Below are 26,220 nucleotides of genomic sequence, written 5' to 3'. Positions count from 1 at the left end.
AGCACAGCCATTCTGCCGTTATATATATATATACAGGAGCCGGTCGTGGATCGGTTAAAGAGGAAAAAAGTTGGCCACAAAAAAGGACAATGCTATTAGTGGGAACTATAAACTGGCATGGCAAAAAACCCGGTAGTTAGGGCTTCCCCGCTTTCCATCTCCACCTATCAATTTTTAACCGACTGCTGTCCATCCTGGTGCTCACTGTGACTTCTTTCTAGGCCCTTGTATATTGTCATTTTCAATTCTTTCTTTGGCCAAATGTTGCTGCCGCTGACATTGTTAAATGCGTTCTCACCTAAAACATAAATAATACCATTTTTTTTTTAAACTGACGTGGCAAATGTATATCTAGCCTTTTAGTTAAGCAAAGGGACAAAAGTAAGAGTGTGTCCCCTAGTTCTTCATCATTCCTGGTTGAATTACAGTAACTTAAACAAATATGTGATGAAAAAGGTTTACCAAATAGCTTGGTGTACTAGCAAGAAGACACCACCAGGTACGATATCATGCAATAGGCCTAGTGAGAAACTGTGACTGACCACCTATGGGAGCAGCTGTCATAGAGAGCATGCCTCCCCAGCAACGAGGATTGCTATTTACCCCTGACGCCCTAAAGATAATGCAAGACAGAGATACAATTTTGTTGTGCCATACCATATCTGCTTATGTTGAGGACAGCATCATTTTTGTTGAGGAGAGTATAAAGTATGTGAAAATGACCCCCCCCCCGCCAGCAAAAAACAAATCTATTATATTCACACCCTGCGACTACAGTAAAACTCTGTTTTTAGAGAGAGGATACCTTTCTCAAAGCACCGCCAGTGGAAAGGGGAACTTTGTTACTTGTTTCTTGTGGGAACTTCCTACCAGTTACACCCATGTTACCAGAGTGATAAATGTACTCTATTTCATTGCAGCTACCATTTATTAAAGCACTCTCATTTTACCTATCCCCCTTCGCACTGTGAAGTTTATTAACCATATGTGCAGAATAACTTTGACCTAATATGGTCACATGGCCATATAAGGTCAATGACATTGACTTAGACTTAGGATGGCCAAATGGCCTTATCATGTCAATGACATTGACTTAGACTTGGGATGACCAAATGGCCATATCAGGTCAATGACATTTACTTAGACTTGGGATGGCCACATAGCCATATCAGGTGATTGACATTGACATAGACTTAGGATGGCCACATGACCATATTAGGCCTATGACATTGACTTAGACTTAGGATGGCCACATGGACATATTAGGTCTATGAGATTGACTAAGGCCGCGTACACACGGGCGGACTGTTCGCCCAACTTTGTCCGCTGAACAGTGTTTGGGCGGACAGTCCGCTCGTGTGTGGGCTTTCAGCGGACAGTTTCAGCGGACAGTTTGACGAACAAGGTTTTTCGGAATTTCCGAAAAACTGTCCGCTGAAACCTTGTTTCAGCGAACAGTCCGCTCGTGTGTAGGCTTGTTCGTCAAACAAAGTTGCGCGCATGCTCAGAAAGGATTTTCACGCCGAAAGTTATAATGCAGTGTATAGGACGTCGTATTTTTCGTCCCGTCGTACGTGCCGTTCACGTCATCGCGCACGGTTTCAGCAAACTGTTCGTCCGTCGTGTGTGGCCATGTCCGTCCATGCTAATTTTGAGCGGACTGTTTGCCGAAACTGTTTGACGGACAAAGTTGGGCGAACAGTCCCCGCGTGTGTACGCGGCCTTAGACTTATTATGGTCACATGGACATATTAGGTCAATGATATTGACCTAAACTTAGGATGGCCAAATGACCATATTAGGTCAATGACATTGACTTAGACTTGGGATGACCAAATGGCCATATCAGGTCAATGACATTGATTTAGACTTAGGCCGCGTACACACGCGGGGACTGTTCGCTGAAACTGTCCGCTGAAACCAAGTTTCAGCGGACAGTCCGCTCGTGTGTGGGCTTTCAGCGGACAGTTTCAGCGAACAGTCCGCTGAACAAGGTTTTTCGGAAATTCCGAAAAACTGTCCGCTGAAACCTTGTTTCAGCGGACAGTCCCCGCGTGTGTAGGCTTGTTCGTCAAACAAAGTTGCGCGCATGCTCAGAAAGGATTTTCACGCCGAAAGTTATAATGCAGTGTATAGGACGTCGTATTTTTCGTCCCGTCGTACGTGCCGTTCACGTCATCGCGCACGGTTTCAGCAAACTGTTCGTCCGTCGTGTGTGGCCATGTCCGTCCATGCTAATTTTGAGCGGACTGTTTGCCGAAACTGTTTGACGGACAAAGTTGGGCGAACAGTCCCCGCGTGTGTACGCGGCCTTAGGGTGGCCACATGGACATATTAGGTCAATGATATTGACCTAAACTTAGGATGGCCAAATGACCATATTAGGTCAATGATATTTACTTAGACTTGGGATGGCCACATAGCCATATCAGGTCAATGACATTGACATAGACTTAGAGTGGCCACATGGCCATATTGGGTCAATGATGTCACGAACATCCCCTCCAGTTTGAGTACGTGCAGCTGTGGGGAGGAGAATTCCCACTCACAGTTCATTGGTACAGCACAGGCAATAGACTTCTTATACATCAATTTATTTTTCCTGCTATAATTCCTATGTGTTTCCCCTGCCATTCCTTACTACCACCTTTTTTTTCTGCATACATTTCTATTTACATGTTATTCATTCGTCAGCAGAATCCTCAGACTGCTAATTTATTTATCATTACGTCATCTATTACAATAAACGCTTCTTCCTCTCTAAAAGATACAGTATATAGTATGGTTACATTTAACTATTGCAATCCTTTTTTAGACTTCTTGGTATGCAAGATTTTGATTGGTTTTGGTTGGTTTATTGGTTATGTGAGTAATTTGATCATGATATTTTACTATTGTATGATTTTATTATTATTATACTGTATATTATCTGCAGTGTTTCCTTGGTTATTGCTTTTATTGTTTCAGTGTTTTTATTACTATATTTTTATTTGTATTAGATCCCTTGTGTTTTTTCTTTTTTATCTACTGTATATACGTAGGGCATCCCAAAAGTTCATGGCCCGACATGGAAGGAGCGACCACACAGATATGAAACTTTATCAGTGCACCAAGACACTCTTCTGGATGTTTGGCACTGAAAATGACGCATGCACCATATACATTTTTCGTGCGCTCCTTGCAAACAATTGGAACCCCCCTCCCACCATGGTTGAGTTGAAAATTGAGAAAGTGGAAGAAGTTCCATCAGCAGTCAAAGTGATGGCGACAGTCTTCTTGGATTCAACACTCCCAGAAGACTGTCATCATTACTTTGCCTGCTGATGGAACGCTCTGAGCATTCTTATTCAAGTTTCATGTTTCTATGGTCACTCTTTGCATGTTGGGCCATGAACTTTTTGGGACACCTCTTGCATATACTGTGTATAATTCTGCTGTCACTGCTTTTAATAGAGATACAGGCACAGCTGCATTTGGAGACTGTGATTACAGAACTTGTGTAGCCTGCTGGGTCTACCTACCACACAGAGGAAAGACTGCTTGGATCCCCATGACTACTGGGAAGAGCAGGGGATTGTGGGAAAAGTAGATCCTAATAGATTAAGTCGCCTTATGGACTGAGCAAAAAGAAGCTACAGATACCAGAGTAGTTAGAGCCATCAACAGAGAAGAAAAGGTGGAGGTTGTTGCTTCCAGGCTGAAGAGAAGGAGAGTGTGGAGGATGTTCAGAGGGAATGTCTGTGCTTCAGTCTGCCAGCAGATTATTCATTACGGCACCTGATAGGGAGAGAGCAACAGTGGTAGGCATCATGGGATACACCACAGATACTGATGGAACCCCCTGCCTGATCAAGGGGAAGGACACCACAGACACTCACCATTTGTGCTGTCAACGGGGAACAGACGGAGATCACCTGCTATCACAGGTGTTAGTGAGATACCATTGGACAAACCCTGCTACTACACTTTAAAAAAGAGGAACAGTGTTACCTGCAAGTATTACAAAACCAGTGCCTTTATCAGTGCTTAAAGGGACATTATCGTGAGCACGTTGAGATAATAGTTGGGCCCCAACGAACTGGTCAGCAGAAGAGAGAGGATATGTTACTGACTGCTGAACTGTTAATGTGGCTTGGCTCTCCTTAGTTAGGATTGCCCCAGTATATGGTTGAAGTTGGGTTGCTTTCTACATCAATTATTTGTTTGGTGCTAATTGCAGAGTTGTGGGCACAGTGACAGAGGACAGTGGCTCCTTGGAGGGTAAGAGCTACACACTGTGTGTGGGTGCATATGTATATAAATATATAATGCACAGTCTACATATAAAGGCCTTTTATGTTTAAATGCATGAGATAATTATGTGTTTTAAACATTTATTACACCAACGCAGTATACTTTTTCAATAGGTTGTTTGCTCTGCCAATTTTTACGTACAGTATAATGTTTTATGTTATTTTATTCTTCAGCCCTGATGATGGGGGATTTATGAGCCTCCAAAATGCATTGATTATGGTCTTGGACTTCTAATAAAACCATCTACTTTACTATACATTGATTATGGTCTGTGACTTCTAATAAAACAGTCTACTTTACTTTGCATTGACTATGGTGTGTGACTTCTAATAAAACTTTCTACTGGACTTGATATAAACCCGTGGCATGCTCTTTCATCCTTTTTTACATAACTACAAGAGAGTGACACCTTTTGTGGCAGAGAGCCATCCACTTCCCCAAGCAAACTGTAGCCAGCGAGAGGTAAGTGGAGCGAGTGGCGGGTAACCACACAGTACTGAAATATTCATTTTGAAGTTGAGCTGGCTCATCATTGTCCTTCTTTGCAGAGTGTGATTCATTAAACATAGGGAGTTGGCTTATAAAGTAAAGGAGTTACATATGTAATTATTTGTAAAATTACCTTGATAGCTAGCAAATATGAATTGTTATAATCATCAAATAAGAACAATGAAAACCATTTCAACTGAGAAAACCAATTCTTGAAAATAACAGTAGATGGCAGCACTTGAAGAAAGGAAGACTGAAGAAAGTTTTCTTTTCATTGTGCTATTTTGCCAGAAGCCTGTGGACACATACAGTGCCTTGCGAAAGTATTCGGCCCCCTTGAACTTTTCAACCTTTTACCACATTTCAGGCTTCAAACATAAAGATATAAAATGTTAATTTTTTGTGAAGAATCACCAACAAGTGGGACACAATTGTGAAGTGGAACGAAATCTATTGGATATTTTAAACTTTTTTAGCAAATAAAAAACTGAAAAGTGGTGCGTGCAAAATTATTCGGCCCCTTTACTTTCAGTGCAGCAAACTCACTCCAGAAGTTCAGCGAGGATCTCTGAATGATCCAATGTTGTCCTAAATGACTGATGGCGATAAATAGAATTCACCTGTGTGTAATCAAGTCTCTGTATAAATGCACCTGCTCTGTGATAGTCTCAGGGTTCTGTTGAAAGCGTCATGAAGACCAAGGAACACACCAGGCAGGTCTGTAATACTGTTGTGGAGAAGTTTAAAGCCGGATTTGGATACAAAAAGATTTCCCAAGCTTTAAACATCCCAAGGAGCACTGTGCAAGCGATCATTTTGAAATGGAAGGAGTATCAGACCACTGCAAATCTACCAAGACCTGGCCGTCCCTCTAAACTTTCAGCTCAGACAAGGAGAAGACTGATCAGAGAGGCAGCCAAGAGGCCCATGATCACTCTGGATGAACTGCAGAGAACTACAGCTGAGGTGGGAGAGTCTGTCCATAGGACAACAATCAGTCGTACACTGCACAAATCTGGCCTTTATGGAAGAGTGGCAAGAAGAAAGCCATTTCTCAAAGATATCCATAAAAAGTCTCGTCTAAAGTTTGCCACAAGCCACCTGGGAGACACACCAAACATGTGGAAGAAGGTGCTCTGGTTAGATGAAACCAAAATCGAACTTTTTGCCCACAATGCAAAACTATATGTTTGGCGTAAAAGCAATACAGCTCATCACCCTCAACACACCATCCCTAGACTTCCGGTTCCGGCGCCGCATGAGCTAGCAGCGCACCCGCCTAGCTCCCGCTCCAGAGCCCCTCAAACCGGCTTCTAAATTCAGCCAAAAGCGGCCCCAGTGCCCCATCCAGGCTCCGGGTGACCCCCCCGCGATCCACGCTTCATGGACCGCTTCCTCGAAAAGACGGGTCCCCGTTCATACGCGGCCGCAGCGGCGCTCGCGGACCGCCCGCAAATCGAGCCCCCGGCTTCGGCCTACCAGGCTCCGGCGCAGGCCGCGACACCTCCTCAGGCACCAGCTTCTGACCGGCCGGACACAGACATGGAGGTAAGCGGGGTCAACACCACATCACCCCCAGCCACCACAGGCCCACCACATCACCATGGGCAAGCCGCTCAGCCTCCCCACAGCCTGGCCAGCGACCCTCACCTCACTCCCTCAGTTGATGATGGACATACTAGCCGCATTGCTCAGGCTGTGGCGGCCTTGCTATCCCCTATGATTACAGCTTCTGTGGAAAAAGCTGTGCAAGCGGGGATGCAACAACTCAAGGCCCAAATCGCACAGCATGCTACCAGACTTGATGATCTTGAACATAGGATATCAGAAGTGGAGGATGATCAGTATCACTCTCAAGCCACTGAGAGGTCTCAAGAAAAAGCGCTTCAATATGTCTTCCAAAAGCTGGACGACTTAGAGAACAGATCCAGACGCTCCAATCTGCGTTTCGTTGGCATCCCTGAGTCGCTCCCCAACGCCAACCTAGGCGACTTCTGTGCGAAGCGCGTCCCGGAGGCCTTGGGCCTTGCAGGCCCCTTCATGGTGGAAAGGGCCCACCGCATAGGATCCTTCAACCCAGAACGCAAGTCTCCTCGGCCTATCATAGCCAAATATTTGAATTACGCTGACAAAGCCGCAGTTCTCCAAGCATTCCGGCAATCCCCCTCTGTGCAAATCGATGGGGTCAAGATTTTAATCTTCGCAGACTACTCTATCGAAGTTTCAAAAAAGCGGAAAGCTTTCCAACCCATCTGCTCTGAACTGTTTAAATTACAAATTAAGTTCTCCTTGGCATACCCTGCTGTGCTCCGCCTCAAATCCCCCAAGGGAGAGCAGCTCTCATTCCAAGACCCTTCTGAAGCGGAAGCTTTTCTACGTTCACTTCGCCCGGATTCCTCTCCGGCTACTCCCTCCAAATCTTCCGCATCTCTCCGTGCCTTGGACCAGAGAAGCCCAAGAAAGGACTCCCCTAAACGCTTCCGTGCTTCGGATCCGGAGCATCCTCGGCATCGCAACTTTCCCCGCTGAAAATCCTCTTTTCATTTTTACATCAGTTTGACGTGTTATTTTTTTTTGTCCCCCCTCCTTCTTCCCGGTTTGCTGGCATCGATATGCCCAGTGTCAGCCTTTTACTCCTCGTGCTCGGGGTGTGTTGTCCACCTTCCCTTCATTTCCGCCTTTGAACTCTACCTCATTGCACACCGGGAGCTGACACTATGCCGGCCCAGAAGGATCCTGATGTTAGTCGCAACGCGCTTCGTTCAGCAACTGAACTTCTCTTCTTCAACAGCACACCCACGTATATGGTCAACTAACCAGGTTGTCTTTGTTTTCTCATTACGCATCTACTCAAATCTTACTGTTGATCTGTTATTTAAATTTATGGTTTAAGATTTCTGTATTGTGCCGGCTTTGTTCCTTTGTTCCTCCACCCGGCTCTAGGATCTTGCATGCCTCCACTGTGTATCAACGCGTCCCCATGCTATTTACTTTTCCCAACGCTGGGTCGTTTACCCCTAGCCCGGCGGGCTTTAAGCAAAAACCTTGGCACTGCCCGCGTTTTCTCCTCTGATTTTAATGGGGCTCTGCCGGGGAGTGTTCCTCCCACCTATACACAGTGAACTCATGCGGAAAAAAGAGAAGTACACGCTTTGGTTTATATGTTTGGTTATTACCCTTTTCTTATTTTTGTTTAAATCCCCATCCCCCTTTTCTATCCCCCTCCCCTGGTTCATTCCCTGTGACTTAATGGGTTCTCCCCTCTACCAGTCCAGAATCCCTGGTCCTCACTTCCTGTCTTGTATCACCGATACCCCCGGACTAGGCAGTTTACATAATCTCAGGCTCCTGTATGCTACATCCTGCTGCCCACACCCACTGATTGAGCTCCACTTAGAGTAGTCTCCTGGAATGTCAAGGGTCTCCGTTCTCCCCAAAAGAGAATGAAGATTCTTCGCCACCTTAAGAGGCTCAAAGCAGACATTGCCCTTTTACAGGAGACTCACCTACTCGCATCAGATTTTCCACGTTTACAGAAGATCTGGGTGGGGTCAGTCCTCGGAGCCGAATCAGTGGGTCGGAAGGCTGGGGTTTTGCTTTTAATCCACAAAAACCTCCCTTGCACTGTTCTTTCCACTTTTTCGGATGATTCAGGACGCTTTTTCACTGCTGAGGTGCGGATAGGCACTAAAGAATTGTTCATTTCCAATGTTTACGCCCCCAATAATCCTACTAAACATTTTTACTCTGAACTTTCGGTGTGGCTACTTAAATTCACCCGCCTGCCCCATTTGGTAGGGGGTGACTTTAATGATGTTATGCATTCCTCGATCGATAGATCCTCCCCAAAACAACGCCCGCAAGATGCCACCTTGATGACTCCTTCCATCTTTGCCTCCACTATGGACTCCCTACACATGACAGACCTTTGGCGCCTTAGTCACCCAACCGACAAAGAATTCACGTTCTACTCTAACCCCCATAAATCCCTTGCCCGCCTTGACCATTTCTTTGGGACCGACGACCTCATTCCTTTGGTTTCTGAGACTGAAATTCACGATATAGCGGTTTCTGATCATGCCCCTGTAGTTGTCTTACTAGACAGACTGGATCTTCCCCCACATCCCAACATGTGGCGTTTTCCAGCTTTTTTAGCTGATAATGCAGATTTTTTGAAGTTTTTGGATAAGGCCTGGCTGGAATACTCTTCCGCGAACGCCTCGCATACGGCGGATCCGAACCTTTTTTGGGATGCGGGGAAAGCGTACCTTAGAGGCCGGATAATTTGCTACGCCACATCCTTCAAACGTAATGCTCTTAAACGATACAAATTGGCCAGTGCTAGACTACATACTGCCCAAAGGCAGCTCTCGTCCTCTAACTCAGCCACTCATCACGACGAGTGGGTTTCAGCCAAAGCAGCTTTTGATACTTGGGCCGACGCTGTCGAACGATCGAAAAAAGCTCACTTGGATGCTACCCTTCACAAGTTCGGCAATAAGGCAGGGAAACTCCTCTCCCGACTCTGTAAAGGGGCCCATCGCCCCACTCACATCACCTCCCTTCGCGACCACACGGGACAGACACATTCCTCCCCCCAGGCTATAAACGAGACCATGTTAAAATACTATACTGATCTCTATGCTCCAGATCCTATAGTCCGAGAAAAAGCTCAGGCCTTCCTTGACAAAGTGATGCTCCCCACTTTAACTACACAACAATTAGAGACCCTTAACGCCCCTATTACCCTCTCTGAAATTGAATCCACCATTCGCCACTTACATTCCAACAAGGCTCCAGGCCCTGATGGCTATACTAGTGAATTTTACAAAAACCTCATTCACACCGTAGCGCCCACCCTCCTTTCTGTTTATTCTTCCATCTGGGCAGGGGGTTCTTACCTTCCTTCCGGGAACCAAGCGGTCATTAAGCTCCTCTCTAAGAAAGGTAAGGATCCGTTACAACCCGGCTCCTACAGACCCATCTCCCTCCTAAATTTGGATGTGAAAATTCTCTCAAAAATTGTCGCTTCCAGGCTAGCTGATATTCTTCCCCATCTAATTCACCCAGCCCAGTCGGGCTTTGTCAAAGGTCGGACAGCCACTCTAAATATACGAAAAGTTCTGCTCGCCCTTGAATCGGCCAAACAGAATCCTTCTGGTTCATATGCTATCATTACCCTAGACGCTGAGAAAGCATTCGACAACGTTAGCTTTGACTGGTTATCTATGACCCTGTCCAAATTAGGTTTCTCAGGCCCCTTCAGTCACCTTATAACCTCAATGTACTCCTCTCCAACCGCCCGTCTGGTAGCAGCAGGTCTCCTTTCCCCTGATTTCCCATTACACAAAGGCACCAGGCAGGGTTGCCCCCTCTCCCCTCTACTTTTTAATTTAGCCTTGGAACCCCTTTCTAGATATCTATCTTTTTCAGCTCCTCTACAGGGCATAGAGATTGGAGGAGTGGAACTCCGCTCATCTCTATTCGCTGATGACATCCTTATTTTCACCTCCAACCCCTCCCTTGATATTTCCACCATCAAAAATACCTTTGACGAATTTAGATTGTGTTCTGGGTTGCGCATTAATTATTCTAAGAGTGAAATTTTACCCATTGGATCTCTTTCCACCCCACCCTGGGCAAGCGGCTCCTTATTCTCGGTTGCTCCCTCCTACATCACCTACCTGGGTATTAAGATTGGTAAAATGCCTTCCTCCCTGTATCAGCTTAATTATCCTCCCTTGTTTACTAAGTTATCTCAAGAGTTACTTAACTGGATGGATCTGCCTCTCTCGCTCCTGGGTAGGTGCCATTTGGTAAAAATGGTCAGTTTTGCCAGACTTTTGTATCCCCTGCAAACCCTTCCTCTTCTGCTCAAACACAAGGATGTTACCTCTTTGGAATCCGCTATTTCTAAATTTTTATGGCACGGCAAAAGACCACGCATTGCTTTTAAGAAGTTGCACCTTCCCAGGGGCGATGGGGGTATAAGTCTGCCTAACATTAGGTTGTATAACTTAGCCTGTTTACTTAGAACTAGCCTGGACTGGATTACGCACTCGTCCAGATACTCTAATTTTGAATTGGAATCCGCTATGGCTCGCCCTTTCTCATTATCAGCCTTGTTACATAGCCGCTGGAAATCCGTACCCCTCCCTCACCAACATAATCTAGTCTTCAGAGATACAGCTATAGCATGGAGAGAATCTAGAAAATTGGCCGGTCTTACGCCTTTCCTTTCTTTACACCTACCTATCCAAGGAAACCCCTGCTTCACTCCAGGACTACACTGTCAAGCCTTCTCAGAATGGTCAGAACGGGGTCTGTCCTTGTTCTCGTCTCTATGCGACCCCTACAATGGTAAACCGCTCCCCTTTCAGAAAGTGATGGACACATTCTTGATTCCTTCCTCCCATTTCTTTCATTACCAACAATGTCTCAGCTTCATCACGCAGACTTGTAAGGAAGCATCTCGTCGTTTTCAACCAAGCTTTCTAGATCAGCTGATACGTAACGACTCCTTCAAAATTTCAGATATCTACAAGCCGCTCTTGCAAAGATCACGGACACCCGCATCAACCTCTTCTATTGCAAACTGGTCATCTGCTTTCCCGGACTCAAATCTTATTCACAAAATTTTGCTCGGTCTCAATAAAGTCCACAAACTGACGCCCAACGAAACTTGGAGGGAATCCCAGCTCAAGATTGCCCACAGGGCCTACATTCCCTTTTTATCCTCCACATCGAAACCAGATGGGGCAGTCTGCCCACAGTGTCATCTTCCGAAGCCTCCTCTCGCTCATCGCTTTTGGTCTTGTCCTGTCATCTCCTCCTTTTGGGACCAGGTACTAGCATTTATTTTTGATGTAACTCTGCTGAAACTACCCAAAGACCCCTTTCTCCTGATCTTTGGCTATTGGGATCCCATCCTGTTACCGTGGTCCATCTCAGCAGGCAACAGATCTGTCTCAGGATCTCCCCCCACCCGAGCCACGGTAGACTGGACCCTATTGTGCCTACTGCTGGCCCGCCGCCTCATACTACGCTTCTGGCTCCTGCCTTCTGGCCCCCCAGCCTCCCAACTTCGAACAGACCTTCTTTCTCTCCTACGCACAGAGAGGCTCGTCACGGACTTCTCGCACGGCAAACAAAAAGCTGACTTCCTTGCTAAATGGAATTTGTTTATGACCACCAATCTGTCAGTACAGGACCAATGCGAAGTGGAACAACTCTCTTTCGTCTACAAGGACCCGCTCCCCTCCTGATTTCAATGCGAGTCTCTTATCCCGAAGCTGCCTTCCACACCCCCCCCCCATTCCATTCACGTCACATCTCAACTTTTCCTCAGTTGTACCTCTTGCCAGGACATTTTACTCCGAACTTTAACATTGAACCCCCCCCCCCCCCCTTACACCCCCTCCCCCCCCCCCCCCCCCGTCCTTAGCCCCCCCCTGTCATCCCATTCCCTTATATTTTGTTTTCTATCAACATTTTGCTCTGTAACTTGTGATTAGGTATTTTGCCCCTGGGGCACTGGCTTTATTAGCATTACTTGCATTATTTAAGATCTTAGAAGGTCTCTGATCCATCCAGTGTGGTCTTCATTGTTTAGTTCGTTTGCAACTTAACTGTCTTGGGTCTCTCCTTTTATTTTGTCTTATGCTTCTTCTTTTTCTTTATGTATGCCTTATGGTTCTCTGGTACCCCAGGGTGTGACCTGGTTATGTATCTTGCATTTAATAATTGTGCCTAATCGTATGTATTTCTTTTTTGTATTTTCCTTATCTTTTCCAATAAAAATTTATAAAAAAAAAAAAAAAAAAAAAAAAAAAAAACACACCATCCCCACTGTCAAACATGGTGGTGGCAGCATCATGGTTTGGGCCTGCTTTTCTTCAGCAGGGACAGAGAAGATGGTTAAAATTGAGGGGAAGATGGATGCAGCCAAATACTGGACCATTCTGGATGAAAACCTGTTGGAGTCTGCAAAAGACCTGAAACTGGGACGGAGATTTATCTTCCAACAAGACAATGATCCCAAACATACAGCAAAATCTACAAAGGAATGGTGCACAAATAAACGTATCCAGGTGTTAGAATGGCCAAGTCAAAGTCCAGACCTGAATCCAATCGAGAATCTGTGGAAAGAGCTGAAAACTGCTGTTCACAAACGCTCTCCATCCAACCTCACTGAGCTCGAGCTGTTTTGCAAGAAAGAATGGGCAAGAATTTCAGTCTCTCGGTGTGCAAAACTGATAGAGACATACCACAAGCGACTTGCAGCTGTAATCGCAGCAAAAGGTGGCTCTACAAAGTATTAACGCAAGGGGGCCGAATAATTTTGCACGCCCCACTTTTCATTTTTTTATTAGTTAAAATTTTTTTTAAAATCCAATAGATTTCGTTCCACTTCACAATTGTGTCCCACTTGTTGGTGATTCTTCACAAAAAATAAAAATTGTTATATCTTTATGTTTGAAGCCTGAAATGTGGAAAAAGGTTGAAAAGTTCAAGGGGGCCGAATACTTTCACAAGGCACTGTATATATCACATCCCTCCAAATTGTTGGGAGCGATTTAATAAAGCATTTGCAACACTTTTCTGGCAGCATGATCCATTTAGAACGTCCCGCGCCTACTTCGTGAAAGCCTTGCCACAGTTTTGTTAAGAATTCGACATTTAGTTCTTACTTCTACCACGTTCATAATTGGTTGGTATTGCTGTGACAAATTCAAAAATAATTACTTTCAGTTCATAGATAAGGAAACTGAAGGCAATTAAAGCCAACTCTATATCGGGGTAGAGGGACAAGCCCTAATGCTCGCAGTGGGGTTTCAATGTGTATACATCTTGGCATATGCCACCCCTTACTGATTGCCAGGATGCTGTCAGCTACACAGTGTCACCAGTTTCTAGGATGCTGACAGCTACACAGTGTCACCAGTTGCTAGGATCCTGTCAGTTACATAGGGGCATCAGTTGCTAGGATGCTGTCAGCTACACAGTGTGGCCAGTTGCTAGGATGCTGTCAGCTACACAGTGTCACCAGTTGCTAGGATGCTGTCAGCTACATAGTGTCATCAGTGGCTAGGATGCTGTTGTCTATACCGTGTCATTAGTTGTTTGGGATGCTGTCAGCTACACAGTGTCCCCAGTTGCTAGGATGGTGTCATCTATACAGTGTCATTAGTTGTCGGGGTGCTGTAGGCTTCATAGTATCACCAGTTGCTAGGATGCTGTCGTCTACACAGTGTCATTAGTTGTGGGAATGCTATCAACTGCACAGTGCCAACAGTTGCTAGGATGCTGTCATCTACACAGGGTTACCAGGTACTAGGATGCTGTCAGTTACACAGTGTCACCAGTTGCAAGGATGCTGTCAGCTACACAGTGTGACCAGTTGCTAGGATGCTGTCAGCTACACAGTGTGGCCAGTTGCTAGGATGCTGTCAGCTACACAGTGTCATTAGTTGTTGGGGTGCTGTAAGCTACATAGTGTCCCCAGTTGCTAGGATGCTGTTGTTTACACAGTGTCATTAGTTGTTGGGATGCTGTCAGGTACCCAGTGTCACCAGTTGCTAGGATGCTGTCATCTATACAGTGTCATTAGTTGTTGGGATGTTGTAGGCTACATAGTATCACCAGTTGCTAGGATGCTGTCGTCTACACAGTGTCATTAGTTGTTGGAATGCTATCAGCTGCACTGTGCCAACAGTTGCTAGGATGCTGCCATTTACACAGGGTTACCAGGTACTAGGATGCTGTCAGCTACACAGTGTAACCAGTTGCTAGGATTCTGTCAGCTTCACAGTGTCCCCAGTTGCTAGGATGCAGTCAGCTACATAGTGTCACCAGTTGCTAGGATGCTGTCGTCGACAAAGTGATATTAGTTTTTGGGATGCTGTCAGCTACACAGTGGGGTTTATTTACTAAAATTGGAGCACAAAAATCTGGTGCAGCTCTGCATAGAAACCATTCAGCTTCCAGGTTGTATTGCCAAAGCTTATAGGGAGAAGCTGAAGTTAGAAGCTGTTTGGTTACTATGAACAGCTGCACCAGTGCATCAGTTTTAGTAAATCTACCCCAGTATCACTTGTTGCTAGGACAAGGTCACTATGTTCCTACATGTAGTGGGACCATGAAGAATGAACCTGCCCACACTCTAAAAGGAAGCTGGATCACAGCAGCACAAAAAAGGAATCTGGAGATTTGGATGCATCTGAGAGCATAAGAAGCTACCTTTCTGAGTTAAAGCGGAGGTCCACACAAAAATGGAACTTCCACTTTTCGGAAAACCCTCCCCCCTCCGGTGTCACATTTGGCACCTTTCAGGGGGGAGAAGGGTGCAGATACCTGTAAAAGACAGGTATTTGCAACCACTTCCGAGCATAGACCACCCGCGGTGGTCTACGCCACTTCTGTCCACCCCCACCCACTGTCTGCTGGGAGACACATAGGTCCCAGAGACAGCAGGGACCATTCAGAGTGCACATCGCGAATTCGCGCATGTGCAGTAGGGAACCAGGAAGTGAAGCCGCAAATCTTCACTTCTTGATTCCCTTACTGAAGATTAGGCAGCATCCGAGGACCGAGGGACGGTTCGGCCTCGGGTGCCGACATTGTGGACACCCTGGACAGGTAAGTGTCCTTATTTTAAAAGTCAGCAGCTGCAGTATTTGTAGCTGCTAACTTTAAAAAAATAAAAATAAATTTGGCGGACCTCCGCTTTAAGAATACATAATAGAATATCTTTTTTTAGACCAGAGTTTGGTGTCACTTTGGGCCCTGAAAACTGTCGCTCCGTTGTCCAATGACAATGCTTCAATGGCCAGTAAGGACACTGTCATTGAGCAGAAGACTGGCAGTTGGTGCAGGGAAAACCAGGCCAGTAATAATGTTAAACCAATATCATAGATGCATGCTATAAAGGCTTTTCTGTCTTTTAAAGTTAATACTGTATGGTGTATATTGTACGCAGAACTTTTAAAATATGTAGTACAGGTTCAGGTTCTTTTTATTGTGGTTCCTGTAGGAGGAAAGGATTATGAAGGTGCCTTATGATACATGGAAAACATTTTGCCCATAGGCTGCACATGCTTTGTGCGAACACCAAGTAACCAACCTGGGAGATAATTCGGACTTTAGCCTCCTCCTTCTGCAGAACCAGGCTCTGCTCTTCCAGCATCTCAGACATGTATCTGGCAGCTATTCCCACCTGAGACACCACACTGGCCAGGGTCTGGGTGACTAGAGACATGGTGTTCTCCAGAGCCTTGCGCTTGTCGGGAGCCTGCAGAGAAGCCAAGGACAGCTCTTCAAAGGATCAATCATTTATAAAGAATACAACTGAGAGCATTTTTAAAGATACACTAGTGGAAGTTTCAGGAACTTAGATGAAGAACAGATATCTGAGACAGATGAATACCTTGTTGCAATACTATTTTTTTTTAAACAATAATAGATACTTGGCAGAATGATCAGGCAGGGTGCTGTATTTTGCAGTTTACTAAACAGGTGCCAAGTTAGAAACGATAATGCAAAACAGGTTCAGAATGGCAAAAGCATGCATACAGTAAAAAATAATGAAAACAAGTTAATGATGGTAAAGAACATGGACTCTTCGAGGCTGAGCATAAACAAGAGGATGCAGTGGTGTTGCTATGGGGGTGCGGATGGCATCTGGGGGGGAGTGGGTGACACCATGCTTTACTGCGCCAGGTGACACCAACCCTAGTGACGCCATTGGGAGGATGGCCATGTTGCAAGTGTGTAAGTGTAGACTCTGATGTAAGCGAGGGGCTCTGATGAGGACCCTGATGCAAGGGGAAGGCCCAATGACACAGAAAAGGGCACCCCACTTGAGCTGCAATAGTCTGGTAGCAGTCAGGGAGAGGATGTCCACATTAGATGGATCTAGGCTGGTCACATCTCGGTTCTGACAGTGAAGGACATCTCACCTGGCTGCTGCTCAGGTAAAACAGCGCTATTTTTAGTGCTGCTTTACCGTCATTTTAGCAGCGGTATTCGGCCACTAGTGGGGGGAATTTACCCCCGTTAGCGGTCATGAAAGGATTAAAACCACCAAAAAATCCTGCTGCAACAGTCCTTTGCCGGCGGTATAGCCACACTTCCCCATTGATTTCGATGAGCAGGAGCGGTGAAGGAGTGGTGTGTACATCATGCTCCAAAGATGCTGCTAGAAGAACTTTTTTGCTGTCCTGCCAGCGCACCGCTCCAGTGTGAAAGCCCTGAGGGAGCAGCGGCTGTTTTGGGTCGGTTTGCAGGCACTATTGCGCTAAAAATAGCAAAAGGAGTCTTGCAGTCATCACTTAAAGTGGTTTTAAACCCTTACAAACCACTTTGACCTACAGCTAAGCCTAGATTAAGGCTTACCTGTAGGTCCAAGAAATATCTCCTAAACCTGTGAATCGAGCGGAGGACAGCTCGATCGCACAGCGCGGCGGACATCGCTGGATCCAGGGGACAAGGTGAGTAACGCTCCCTGTGTCCTCCCCTGCATCGTGCAAAGCCATCCCGAGTCTGGCTCGGGGTTACCGCTCCTGTCAGTATATTCCTACCCCGAGCCAGACTCGGGATTACCGCTAGGGGGTTAATGTCCACCACTAATTTTCCTTGAGAGATGGCCTGCCTGCGATGTGCCTAACTACTCTTCACCAATACCTAGATATGTAAATGAAGGTGAAGAGGGTAGCACAGTGGCTTAGTGATTAACACTTTTGCCTGGCAGCTCTAGAGTTGTCAGTTTGAATTTCAACCCTAACACCACCTACATAGAGTTTGCAGGCTCTCCCTGTTCTTGCCTTGGTTTTTTTCTGTTTATCCCGGTTTTCACCCCCACTCCGAAGGAAGTTCATAGCTTAATTGGTCTACACGTGGTCGGAATTCCGGCCAGAAAAAGACTGATGAGAGCTTTTCATTGGAAAATGCGACCGTGTGTATGCTCCATCGGAATTTAGCTGTCTGAATTCACGCCAGCCAAAAATTGATAGCATGTTTTCAATTTTCCCGACGGAAAAACTTTCTATCGGTAATTCCGATCATGTGTATGCAATTCCAACACTCCAAAAAATCACGCATGCTCAGATTCAACTACGAGACAGAAGCTATTGGCTACTGACTATTGAACTCCCTTTTTGTAGTTCCGTCGTACGTGTTGTACGCCACCGCGTTCTAAACTATCGGAATTTGGTGTGACCGTGTGTAGGCAAGACAGCTTGAGCAGAATTCCGTCGGGAAAACCATCAGAGCTTCTTCCGACAAGAATTCCGATCGCGTGTATGCGGCATTAGTGTATGTATGTATGCATGTGTGTTAAGGATCCTCGATTGTAAGCTTCTTATGTACAGTATATATATTATATATGTAAAGCGCTGCATAAATTGTTGGTGCTATATAAATACCTGTAATAAAATGATGTTCATGGTATGTTTGGAAAAAAGATCATTATAAAAAATTCCTGTACATCTCACCACCATCTAATGCCTATGTTTTGTTTAAAATTAACATCATCCATTTTATCCCTATCATCCCAGGATGTTTTTTCTACAAAGTGCTATAAATCCACTAATCCTAATACATCTGGGGTTTTCAGGAATAATAGTGTTCTTATGACAACACATGCAAAGCTCAGAGCAGAAATAATAAAGTGGACCTAATATAATGAAAAACTCACTATTCCCTTGAACCAGGAGCGAATATATCAAAATGGCCTAATCACATTATAACTATACACTGAGTTTCATCGTGGGGTTAAATGCTCCCCGCTAGCGCCCGAAAAGGCCCGCAAAAACTACGATAAAGTCTTGTTAAAAATAGCGGCGCTTTACTACCGACGCCCCCAACGCCCCAGTGTGAAAGCAGCCTAAAGGAGTCGAGAATCTTCAAACAATGCATTGATTAAATGTTCACTTCAGTTATCCAATCATGGGCAGAGGAGATAACTAAACAGGAATTTGCTTTTCAAATGATTGAGTAGTTGAATCCCTCAACCCTTTTGGTAACAGCTTCTTGGTGCTGTTAGACGACCATAGCCTTTTTCAAGCCTTAACATAGTTCCCCCAATGTATCCCCTTCGTGATTCTATTAACATCAACTGTTTAAGTCCCAAAGAAGGGGGAGTCCCCCTAAAATGCCTTGGCTCCATTTAGTGCTCTTACATTGTCTCAAAAAGGCCTTTAAGTGATATGAACTGTTGTATCAGGTGCTCCTCTGTACACATCCAAGAGTTTATCATTTTCTGACCGTTCCTTTTGTGCTGATCACAAAAGGCTTGGATTCTTCCCTAAATGCACACAATATAACTGGATACTAACTTTTATAGGTAAAGTTGATTCAGGGAATATCCGATTGCCTCTCGGGGGATCAGGAAGGGATTTTTTCCCCTGCTGGAGCAAATTAGATCATGGTTTATTGTTTTTTTTTTGCCTTCCTCTGGATCAACTGTGGGTGTAGGATTGTGTATATAGTAAATGTATGATTTTTTTTTTTTTTTAGGATATTTTGTTCCCTTTTTATTGGTTGAAATAGATGGACTTGTGTCTTTTTTTTTAAACCAAACTAACTATGTAACTATGATTAGAGAGGTAGCATCCTAGGACCAAAACAAGGTCCACATACACTATATTGTCATCATGGATTATCTCCTTTGAAGACACGCATTAAAGAGGAAGTAAAGCCTTACTAAAAATAAAAATAGACCCTGCAAAGCAAAGGCATAATGAGCTAGTATGCATAGCATACTAGCTTATTATGAATAACTTACCTGAGATGGAAGCCCCCGAAGCGACCCTTGTCGTCCTCCTCCGATGCCGCCATGATACCCGGAGTGACTTCCGGGTATCGGGTCTCCGGCGCTGTGACTGGCCGGAGCCATGATGTCACCCCCGTGCATGCGCATGGGAGCCGCCACTAATGGCATGATTGCCGTTAGCAGCAGAATGCTTAGGTTTAGGAGATATTTCTTTGACCTACAGGTAAGTCTTAATCTAGGCTAACCTGTAGGTCAAAGTGGTCTGTAAGGGTATACAACCACTTTAATGTAGATCCATCAGAACCAAATCTTACTTCTATTGGTCCAGTGCATTCACATTTGTAGCAGTTAGTCCCTTTAGTAAAACAGACTCATTGTCAACTATAAGAGGGCCAGCAGGAAGCATAGTCCTTAATGAAGAATTTGTTGCAAATGGCTTGCGGAGGAACGGCTTTTGGATGCTCAATCATAGCTCCCAACTGTCCCTGATTTCGAGGGAATGTCCCTGATTTGAAGCAATGTCCCTCTTTCCCCCACATTTTGGTCTGATCTATATAGATATATATAAAATTAACTTTTTATCTATCAAAAAGTGTTTTCCAGTGCTAAACCTTTCATCTGATTTCTAAATTGTTGCATTTGTAGATTCCAATAGCCAATATAAAGGAATAGTAGTGGTAAAAAAAGCACTTGTGGGTTTAACTAATCTTTTATTTTTTTGTACAATTCTCCTTTAAGGGGGCGTGACAATGGGTGTGTCCTATGCATGCATACTTTTGCTGATAGGTGTCCCTCTTTCCCATCTCAAAAAGTTGGGAGGTATGGCTCAACCACTGAATGTGGCTAAGCAAATTGTTTTGTGGATCGCATTAGAATTAACTGATCACTTTTGTGGATGCAGACTCTTTATGCTTATGGAAATGCTCCGCTGATTGAAAGCCCATGTATGGACAGTGTTCCGTGCAGAAATATTTGGGTATGACAAACCCTTGTTTAAAGAGGCTGTAAAGGGTGAAACCTTCAGTGTGCAGCTCCCCTCATAGCCCCCCTCCCCCCATTACTTACTCGAGCCCCATTTCAATACAGCGATGTGCATGAGAGCAGTGGCTCTCCTGGGTCTCTTCCACCTTACTGACTGAGACACAACAGTGTAAGCCATTGGCTGTCCATCACAGCCAGTAAGGAGGGAGCAGGGGGCAAGACATGTCCCATAGACACATAGAGGCAGCTCCGGAGTGAGCACGCAGGCTGCTTGTTTTGGGGGCACTCGGCAAGGGGGAGGGGGCCCCAAACGCCTGCTGGGGGCCTGAGAAGAGGAGGATCGGGGTAAAACCACTGCACAGAGCAGGTAAGTATGATGTGTTTTCTATTTTAAAGGAAAAAAATTACGAACTTTTAGAACCACTTTAACCCCAATGGTTGTCTGTAAAAATGGAGACTCCAGTGCTAATAAATATGTATGACATAAATAAGCAAATATATGTTCAGCACTTCTTCCTCATAGATACACCCAGGGGGATTAACCAAGGAAGTTACAACAGAACTTTGCACCCATCATCAACAAAGAATTTGCAACTGTTCACCTCTATTCTTTCTAATTCCTTGTTCATGTGGGCATACTACAGTGTACACCCATGTGAGGGTCGTGTTTAACCACACGGGCATGAACAGTTGTTTTGTGCATCTCAGTGCTGGGCATCCCATTGCAGATAGTCCCAATTGTCAGGCATTGGCTACATGGACATTCCGGGGGGGGGGTTAGGGTCTTTCAAACTTAAAGGCATCATTTACACTCATATGTTGGGGGAGGTAGGGTTAAATCATGTGACAGCAGAGTGGGGCCATGAGACTTTGCAATGCAGCTCAGCAAAACTTATCTCCATTCAACTGAATAGAATGCAATGCACGCAGTTGTGGTGCAGTAGTGTACTCATTAGTACAGTGAGCTCCTCCTAAGCTCCCTAGTTTTTGTTTTTTTTCCGTTTAGGTTGAACCAAAAAAAAAATTATCATGTGAACCAGGCTTTAGATCTCATTCGTTTGTTCTAAATGGCCATGGAGTGACAAATATACCATGAGTACCTATAGCCAGGATCCCAGATGTTCCAATTTTTGTCAGCTGCTTAGCCTGTTCACCAGAGTGAAGGGCTGAAAAGAGCCACTGCTGTTAACATGTATCTGTACATCCAATGGTCCCCATATATAAGCTTCGGGGGACAAAGCAAAAGACATAGCGGTGTGGGCCTGGTGTGAACCCAGGTTGAGGTCTCTCCCATCACTACTACATTACCATAGGAGTCTGTGGATGTGCGGCACCAGGGATTTTTTTCTCTCTTCCCTTCAGGGACTACAAGAGCTGAGATGAGCTCCATCCCTTGCTGACACTCCTGTAGCACATTTGGATTAGCTCCATCCCTCGCTGACAAATTTCTGACCCTGGATGCAGAGAAATTTTGTCCAAGGGCAAAAATGTATCTCTACCTTCAGGTAACCACTGGATGTGCAGATACAGGTGGATACATGTTTACAGCAGCAGACAGCCTTGGCTCTTTTCAGCCCATCACTCAGATGTACAGACTGAGCATAGATTGGAACATCTGAGATGATGATACCTCGAGGAGGAGTCTAGGAGTTCCCACAACCATGCACTGTCAATTGCCGGCATCTGTGACCTTGCAGTAATTTCATGCTTTTTCAGGGGGGCCCCTTATTAAATTGAGGGAATGGGGCACAATAGAAGGGGGGCTGGCTGCTGCTCTCCGAAACTCTGATTGCTTCTACTGTGCTGATGCTGAGGCTAAACAGCAGGGACACTGTCTGAGCATTTTGCCAGGATGCTCTGGGGGGTTTGAACACCCCTGACTCCCCCTTATCTACGCCCCTGTGTCTGATAAATGTCCACTGCACTGTGCTGTGGATGTATAGCAGCAGCCAGCAGATCGTCCAGAAAAATGTTCATGGTGAGACCTTAAAGATTTCCTCTTCTGTTCCTGTCCTGGTGACAACGTGCTTGGATTTATCGTCAGTTACAGCGGTCACTAGGATAAATTGAGTGCATTTCCCCAATAAGGAGATGAATAGCAACAAAAACCTGATAGGGGTTCTAACTCCTCAACCACTCCTCAAAAACTTTGGATTGAAAGTGGAATTCATCCTCCAATTACTCTTGCATGGTGTCACTGGTAAATGGCCTGCAGTTTCCAATACTGATTGCTGGACAACCTGATCGCAGACAAACATGATGCTATGCATTGATCAAGTTACACGTGTGTGGTTGTTGTAGAAGTCATTCCAATGAGACTTTTGACTTTAAATACACTTTAAGCCTAAAACACCTTTACAAAGATGGGTTTTGTTCTCAGTAAGTGAGTAGTGGGTGAGCTAACGGACGAGCAACGATAAGCCTAATCAAGCCCGAATAAAATGGGGGCAAAAAGCTGTTATGTGACTGTTATGGCAGCTCAGTTATCCTCACAATCACAGTTTATGAAGCTAGCCACACACAAGACGCTGATGAATGTGGGGTGATAATACAATAGTAATGTGCGGAACAGAAATGGCTGTAGCAGCATCTGACGTGAAGCTATACATTAGTTCTCCGTAACAGATCTGGTAGTTTTTGGCAGTCCCACAGCAAAGAATACCAACCTATCCTAAGCCCTTCTCGCATTACTTATTCCTGAACCCCTACTCTAATCCTAATGCTCCTGAATGTTAACGTAACCCCCTTTTTTTTAAATAACAGCTTTGCATTCCTTCTGCAGATGAAAACAGCTGGAGCGCCCAACTTCCAACTGAATATCAAATCCAAATAAAATCCAAGCTTGAAGACCATCATCACCAAACATCCTCCCTCAAGGGTACTCACCGACTCCTTATAATCACATAGATTGGTCATAAAATGCTCATGCAAGACTATGTAAGACTATGACCACCTGGGTGGCAGTGAGTACCCCCTGCCTGCGAATGTTTGGTGGCAGTCATTGTGGTAAGGAACACTTTTTTTTGGATCCAACCCTTTTTTGCCTTTTTACCTTTCCTGTGTTGGCATCCTCTATACTGGAGACTAACTATACATAGTATCTATGTAACTACTCTACTACCTATCTACTATCTACTCACTGGCCACTTTATTAGGTACACCTTGCTAGTACCGGGTTGGACCCCATTTTGCCTTCAGAACTGCCTTCATTCCTCATGGCATAGATTCAACAAGGTGTTGAAAACATTCCTCAGAGATTTTGGTCCATATTGACATGATAGCATCACGTAGTTGCTGCAGATTTGTTGGCTGTACATCCATGATGCGAATCTCCCTTTTCACCACATCCTAAAGGTGCTCCATTGGTTGGATATTTGGTGAGTGGTGAGATGATTTGAGCTTTGTGACATGTTGCATTATCCTGCTGGAAGAAGCCACCAGAAGATGGGTACAGTGTAGTCATAAAGGGATGGACATGGTCAGCAACAATACTCAGGTAGACCATGGTGTTGAAATTATGCTCAATTGGTACTAAGGATCTCAAAGTGTGCCAAGAAAATATCCCCCACACCATTACACCACCACCACCAGCCTGAACCGTTGATACAAGGCAGGATAGATCCATGCTTTCATGTTGTTTACGCCAAATTCTGACCCTACCATCTGAAGGACACATCTGAAATCGAGACTCATCAGACCAGGCAACGTTTTTCCAATCTTCTATTGTCCAATTTTGGTGAGTCTGTGCGAAAGGTAGCCTCAGTTTCCTGTTCTTAGCTGACAGAAGTGGCACCCGGTGTGGTCTTCTGCTGTTGTAGCCCATCTACTTCAAGGTTGAATGTGTTGTGCATTCAGAGATGGTATTCTGCATACCTTGGTTGTAACGAGTGCTTATTTGACTTACTGGTGCCTTTCTGTCACCTCAAACCAGTCTGCCCATTCTCCTCTGACCTCTGACATCAACAAGGCATTTTCCTCCACACAACGGCCACTCACTGGAAATTTTCTCTTTTTCAGACCATTCTCTGTAAACCCTAGAGATGGTTGCAGTTTTTTAAATATTCAGACCAGCCTGTCTGACACCAATAACCATGCCACGTTAAATCCCCTTTCTTCCCCATCCTGATGCTCGGTTTGAACTTCAGAAAGCCGTCTTCACCATGTCTAGATGCCTAAATGCATTGAGTTGCTGCCATGTGATCGGCTGATTAGTAATTTGTGTTACCAAGCAATTGAACAGGTGTATCTAATAAAGTGGCTGGTGAATGTATGTATTTCAGCTTACCAGCCCTTAGGTGTGATGGGTCCATTTGTTTTCTTTTTTCAAGATCTTTTTCCCCCTTTCCTTTCACATAGGGATCCTATCAGTCACACATTTCCTGTGGTAGGGTGACAACGCTCACTCGGCTCTACACTGAGCAGCATTCTCTCCCTAGGCTGCCCTCCTGATTTGGACAACAGAAGTGGTGACATTGGGGCAGTGCAGCAGAAGCAGAATTCACAAGAGCTTTTGAGCTCATTGGATTTCTGGCAGGATCAACAGGTATTTTTTTTGCATTTATTAAACAGATATAATAAAACCTTTTTAATAGTATCTTTAACAGACCGAAAAGGAGCAAAAGGGAGAAGATCATTGTTAGCATGTACATAGAGTTTGAGCTTTCTTAAAACAAGGCATTAGTTGGTTCAAACGTAAAGTTAAAGCAAAGGCTTCTTAAAGGACCCATTCCTTTCACTTTCCCCCAATCTTACCTCCATGTAGTTCTTCTCGCAGTAATCAGCGACATTCTGCAGGTTTTGGTAGCTGTCTCGCAGAGCTTGCCGCGCAGCAGAGAGCTCTCTGTAGTTATCTGTCATTGCCTCTGTCGTTACTGAGAATCTAGGGTATTATGTTCAGTCAGCCCCCCCACCTCCAGATGTGTCATAATCAGCGTCTCAGTATATGTATGTGAGCAGCAGACTGTGGCTCCGAGATACTTCCTCACACAAAACCACAATGTACTGAGCGCCTAGACTAACACACTGCAACACACGGCTTGTCACCATGAAATAAGCGTCTCCACCTCGATTGGTGTATACGCCCCGGGACCTTTCTCACCCAATTTTGCTGAATTTTAGAAAGGTCTTGGGGGGGCAATATTTTTTAGATTGCCAGCAGAAAATATTTTGCTCATACAGTAAACCTTTTATATGGGAACGCCATTGCTTGCCCTCTGTTTAAAATGCTAGTTGCCTGGCTGTTATGCTGATCTCTTAGCTTTAAATCTTTTTAAGTCACTGAGAAGGACCAAGTATGCAAATCAGAGAAAAGTCTTTATCTGCATATTTGTTCTGAGCCAGTGACTGCGAGCGTTAAAGCAAAAGGGCCAGGTTGAAAACCATGCGTAAACAGCACTGCGGAGGGGACCAATAACCATCAACAAATATATAAAAAATTACAAAGATTTTATCAGAACCTAAGTTTAAAGAGAGTAAGACACAACAATTCAATGTGAGAGAAAGCCATAACATATTTTACTCTAATGCCATATACACACGATCGGACTTTCCAAAATGGAATTTTGTCCGAAGGGTTTTGGCTCAAACTTGTCTTGCATACACCCGGTCACACAAATGTTGGCCAACAATTACGAACGTAGTGACATATAAGACATACGACATGGTTTTTCAGCTCTTCAGCGCTACAC

General features: G+C 44.9%; 1 protein-coding gene across 2 annotated transcripts in view; it reads right to left on the bottom strand.

The window, feature by feature from the left end:
- Positions 1-25,532, bottom strand: part of ABI3 (ABI family member 3) — a 77,984-nt gene extending 52,452 nt beyond the window's left edge. The window contains exons 1-2 of one of the 2 annotated variants that reach the window (XM_077459983.1): positions 25,286-25,532; positions 15,905-16,072 (exon numbers count right to left, since the gene is read on the bottom strand). In XM_077459983.1, coding sequence (XP_077316109.1) covers positions 15,905-16,072; positions 25,286-25,390 — 273 coding nt within the window. In that variant the 5' untranslated portion in view covers positions 25,391-25,532. The remainder of the gene's footprint in view (positions 1-15,904; positions 16,073-25,285) is intronic. The other variant, XM_077459982.1, reaches the window with a different exon arrangement.
- Positions 25,533-26,220: the final 688 nt, after the last annotated feature.

The sequence above is a fragment of the Lithobates pipiens genome, unplaced genomic scaffold (genome assembly GCF_037356315.1).
Source record: "Lithobates pipiens isolate NorthernLeopardFrog02 unplaced genomic scaffold, aLitPip1_a1.2 Scaffold_28, whole genome shotgun sequence".
Lineage (NCBI taxonomy): Eukaryota > Metazoa > Chordata > Amphibia > Anura > Ranidae > Lithobates > Lithobates pipiens.
Note: the sequence above shows the minus strand (reverse complement) of the source record. Positions and strands in the feature narration are given on the sequence as shown.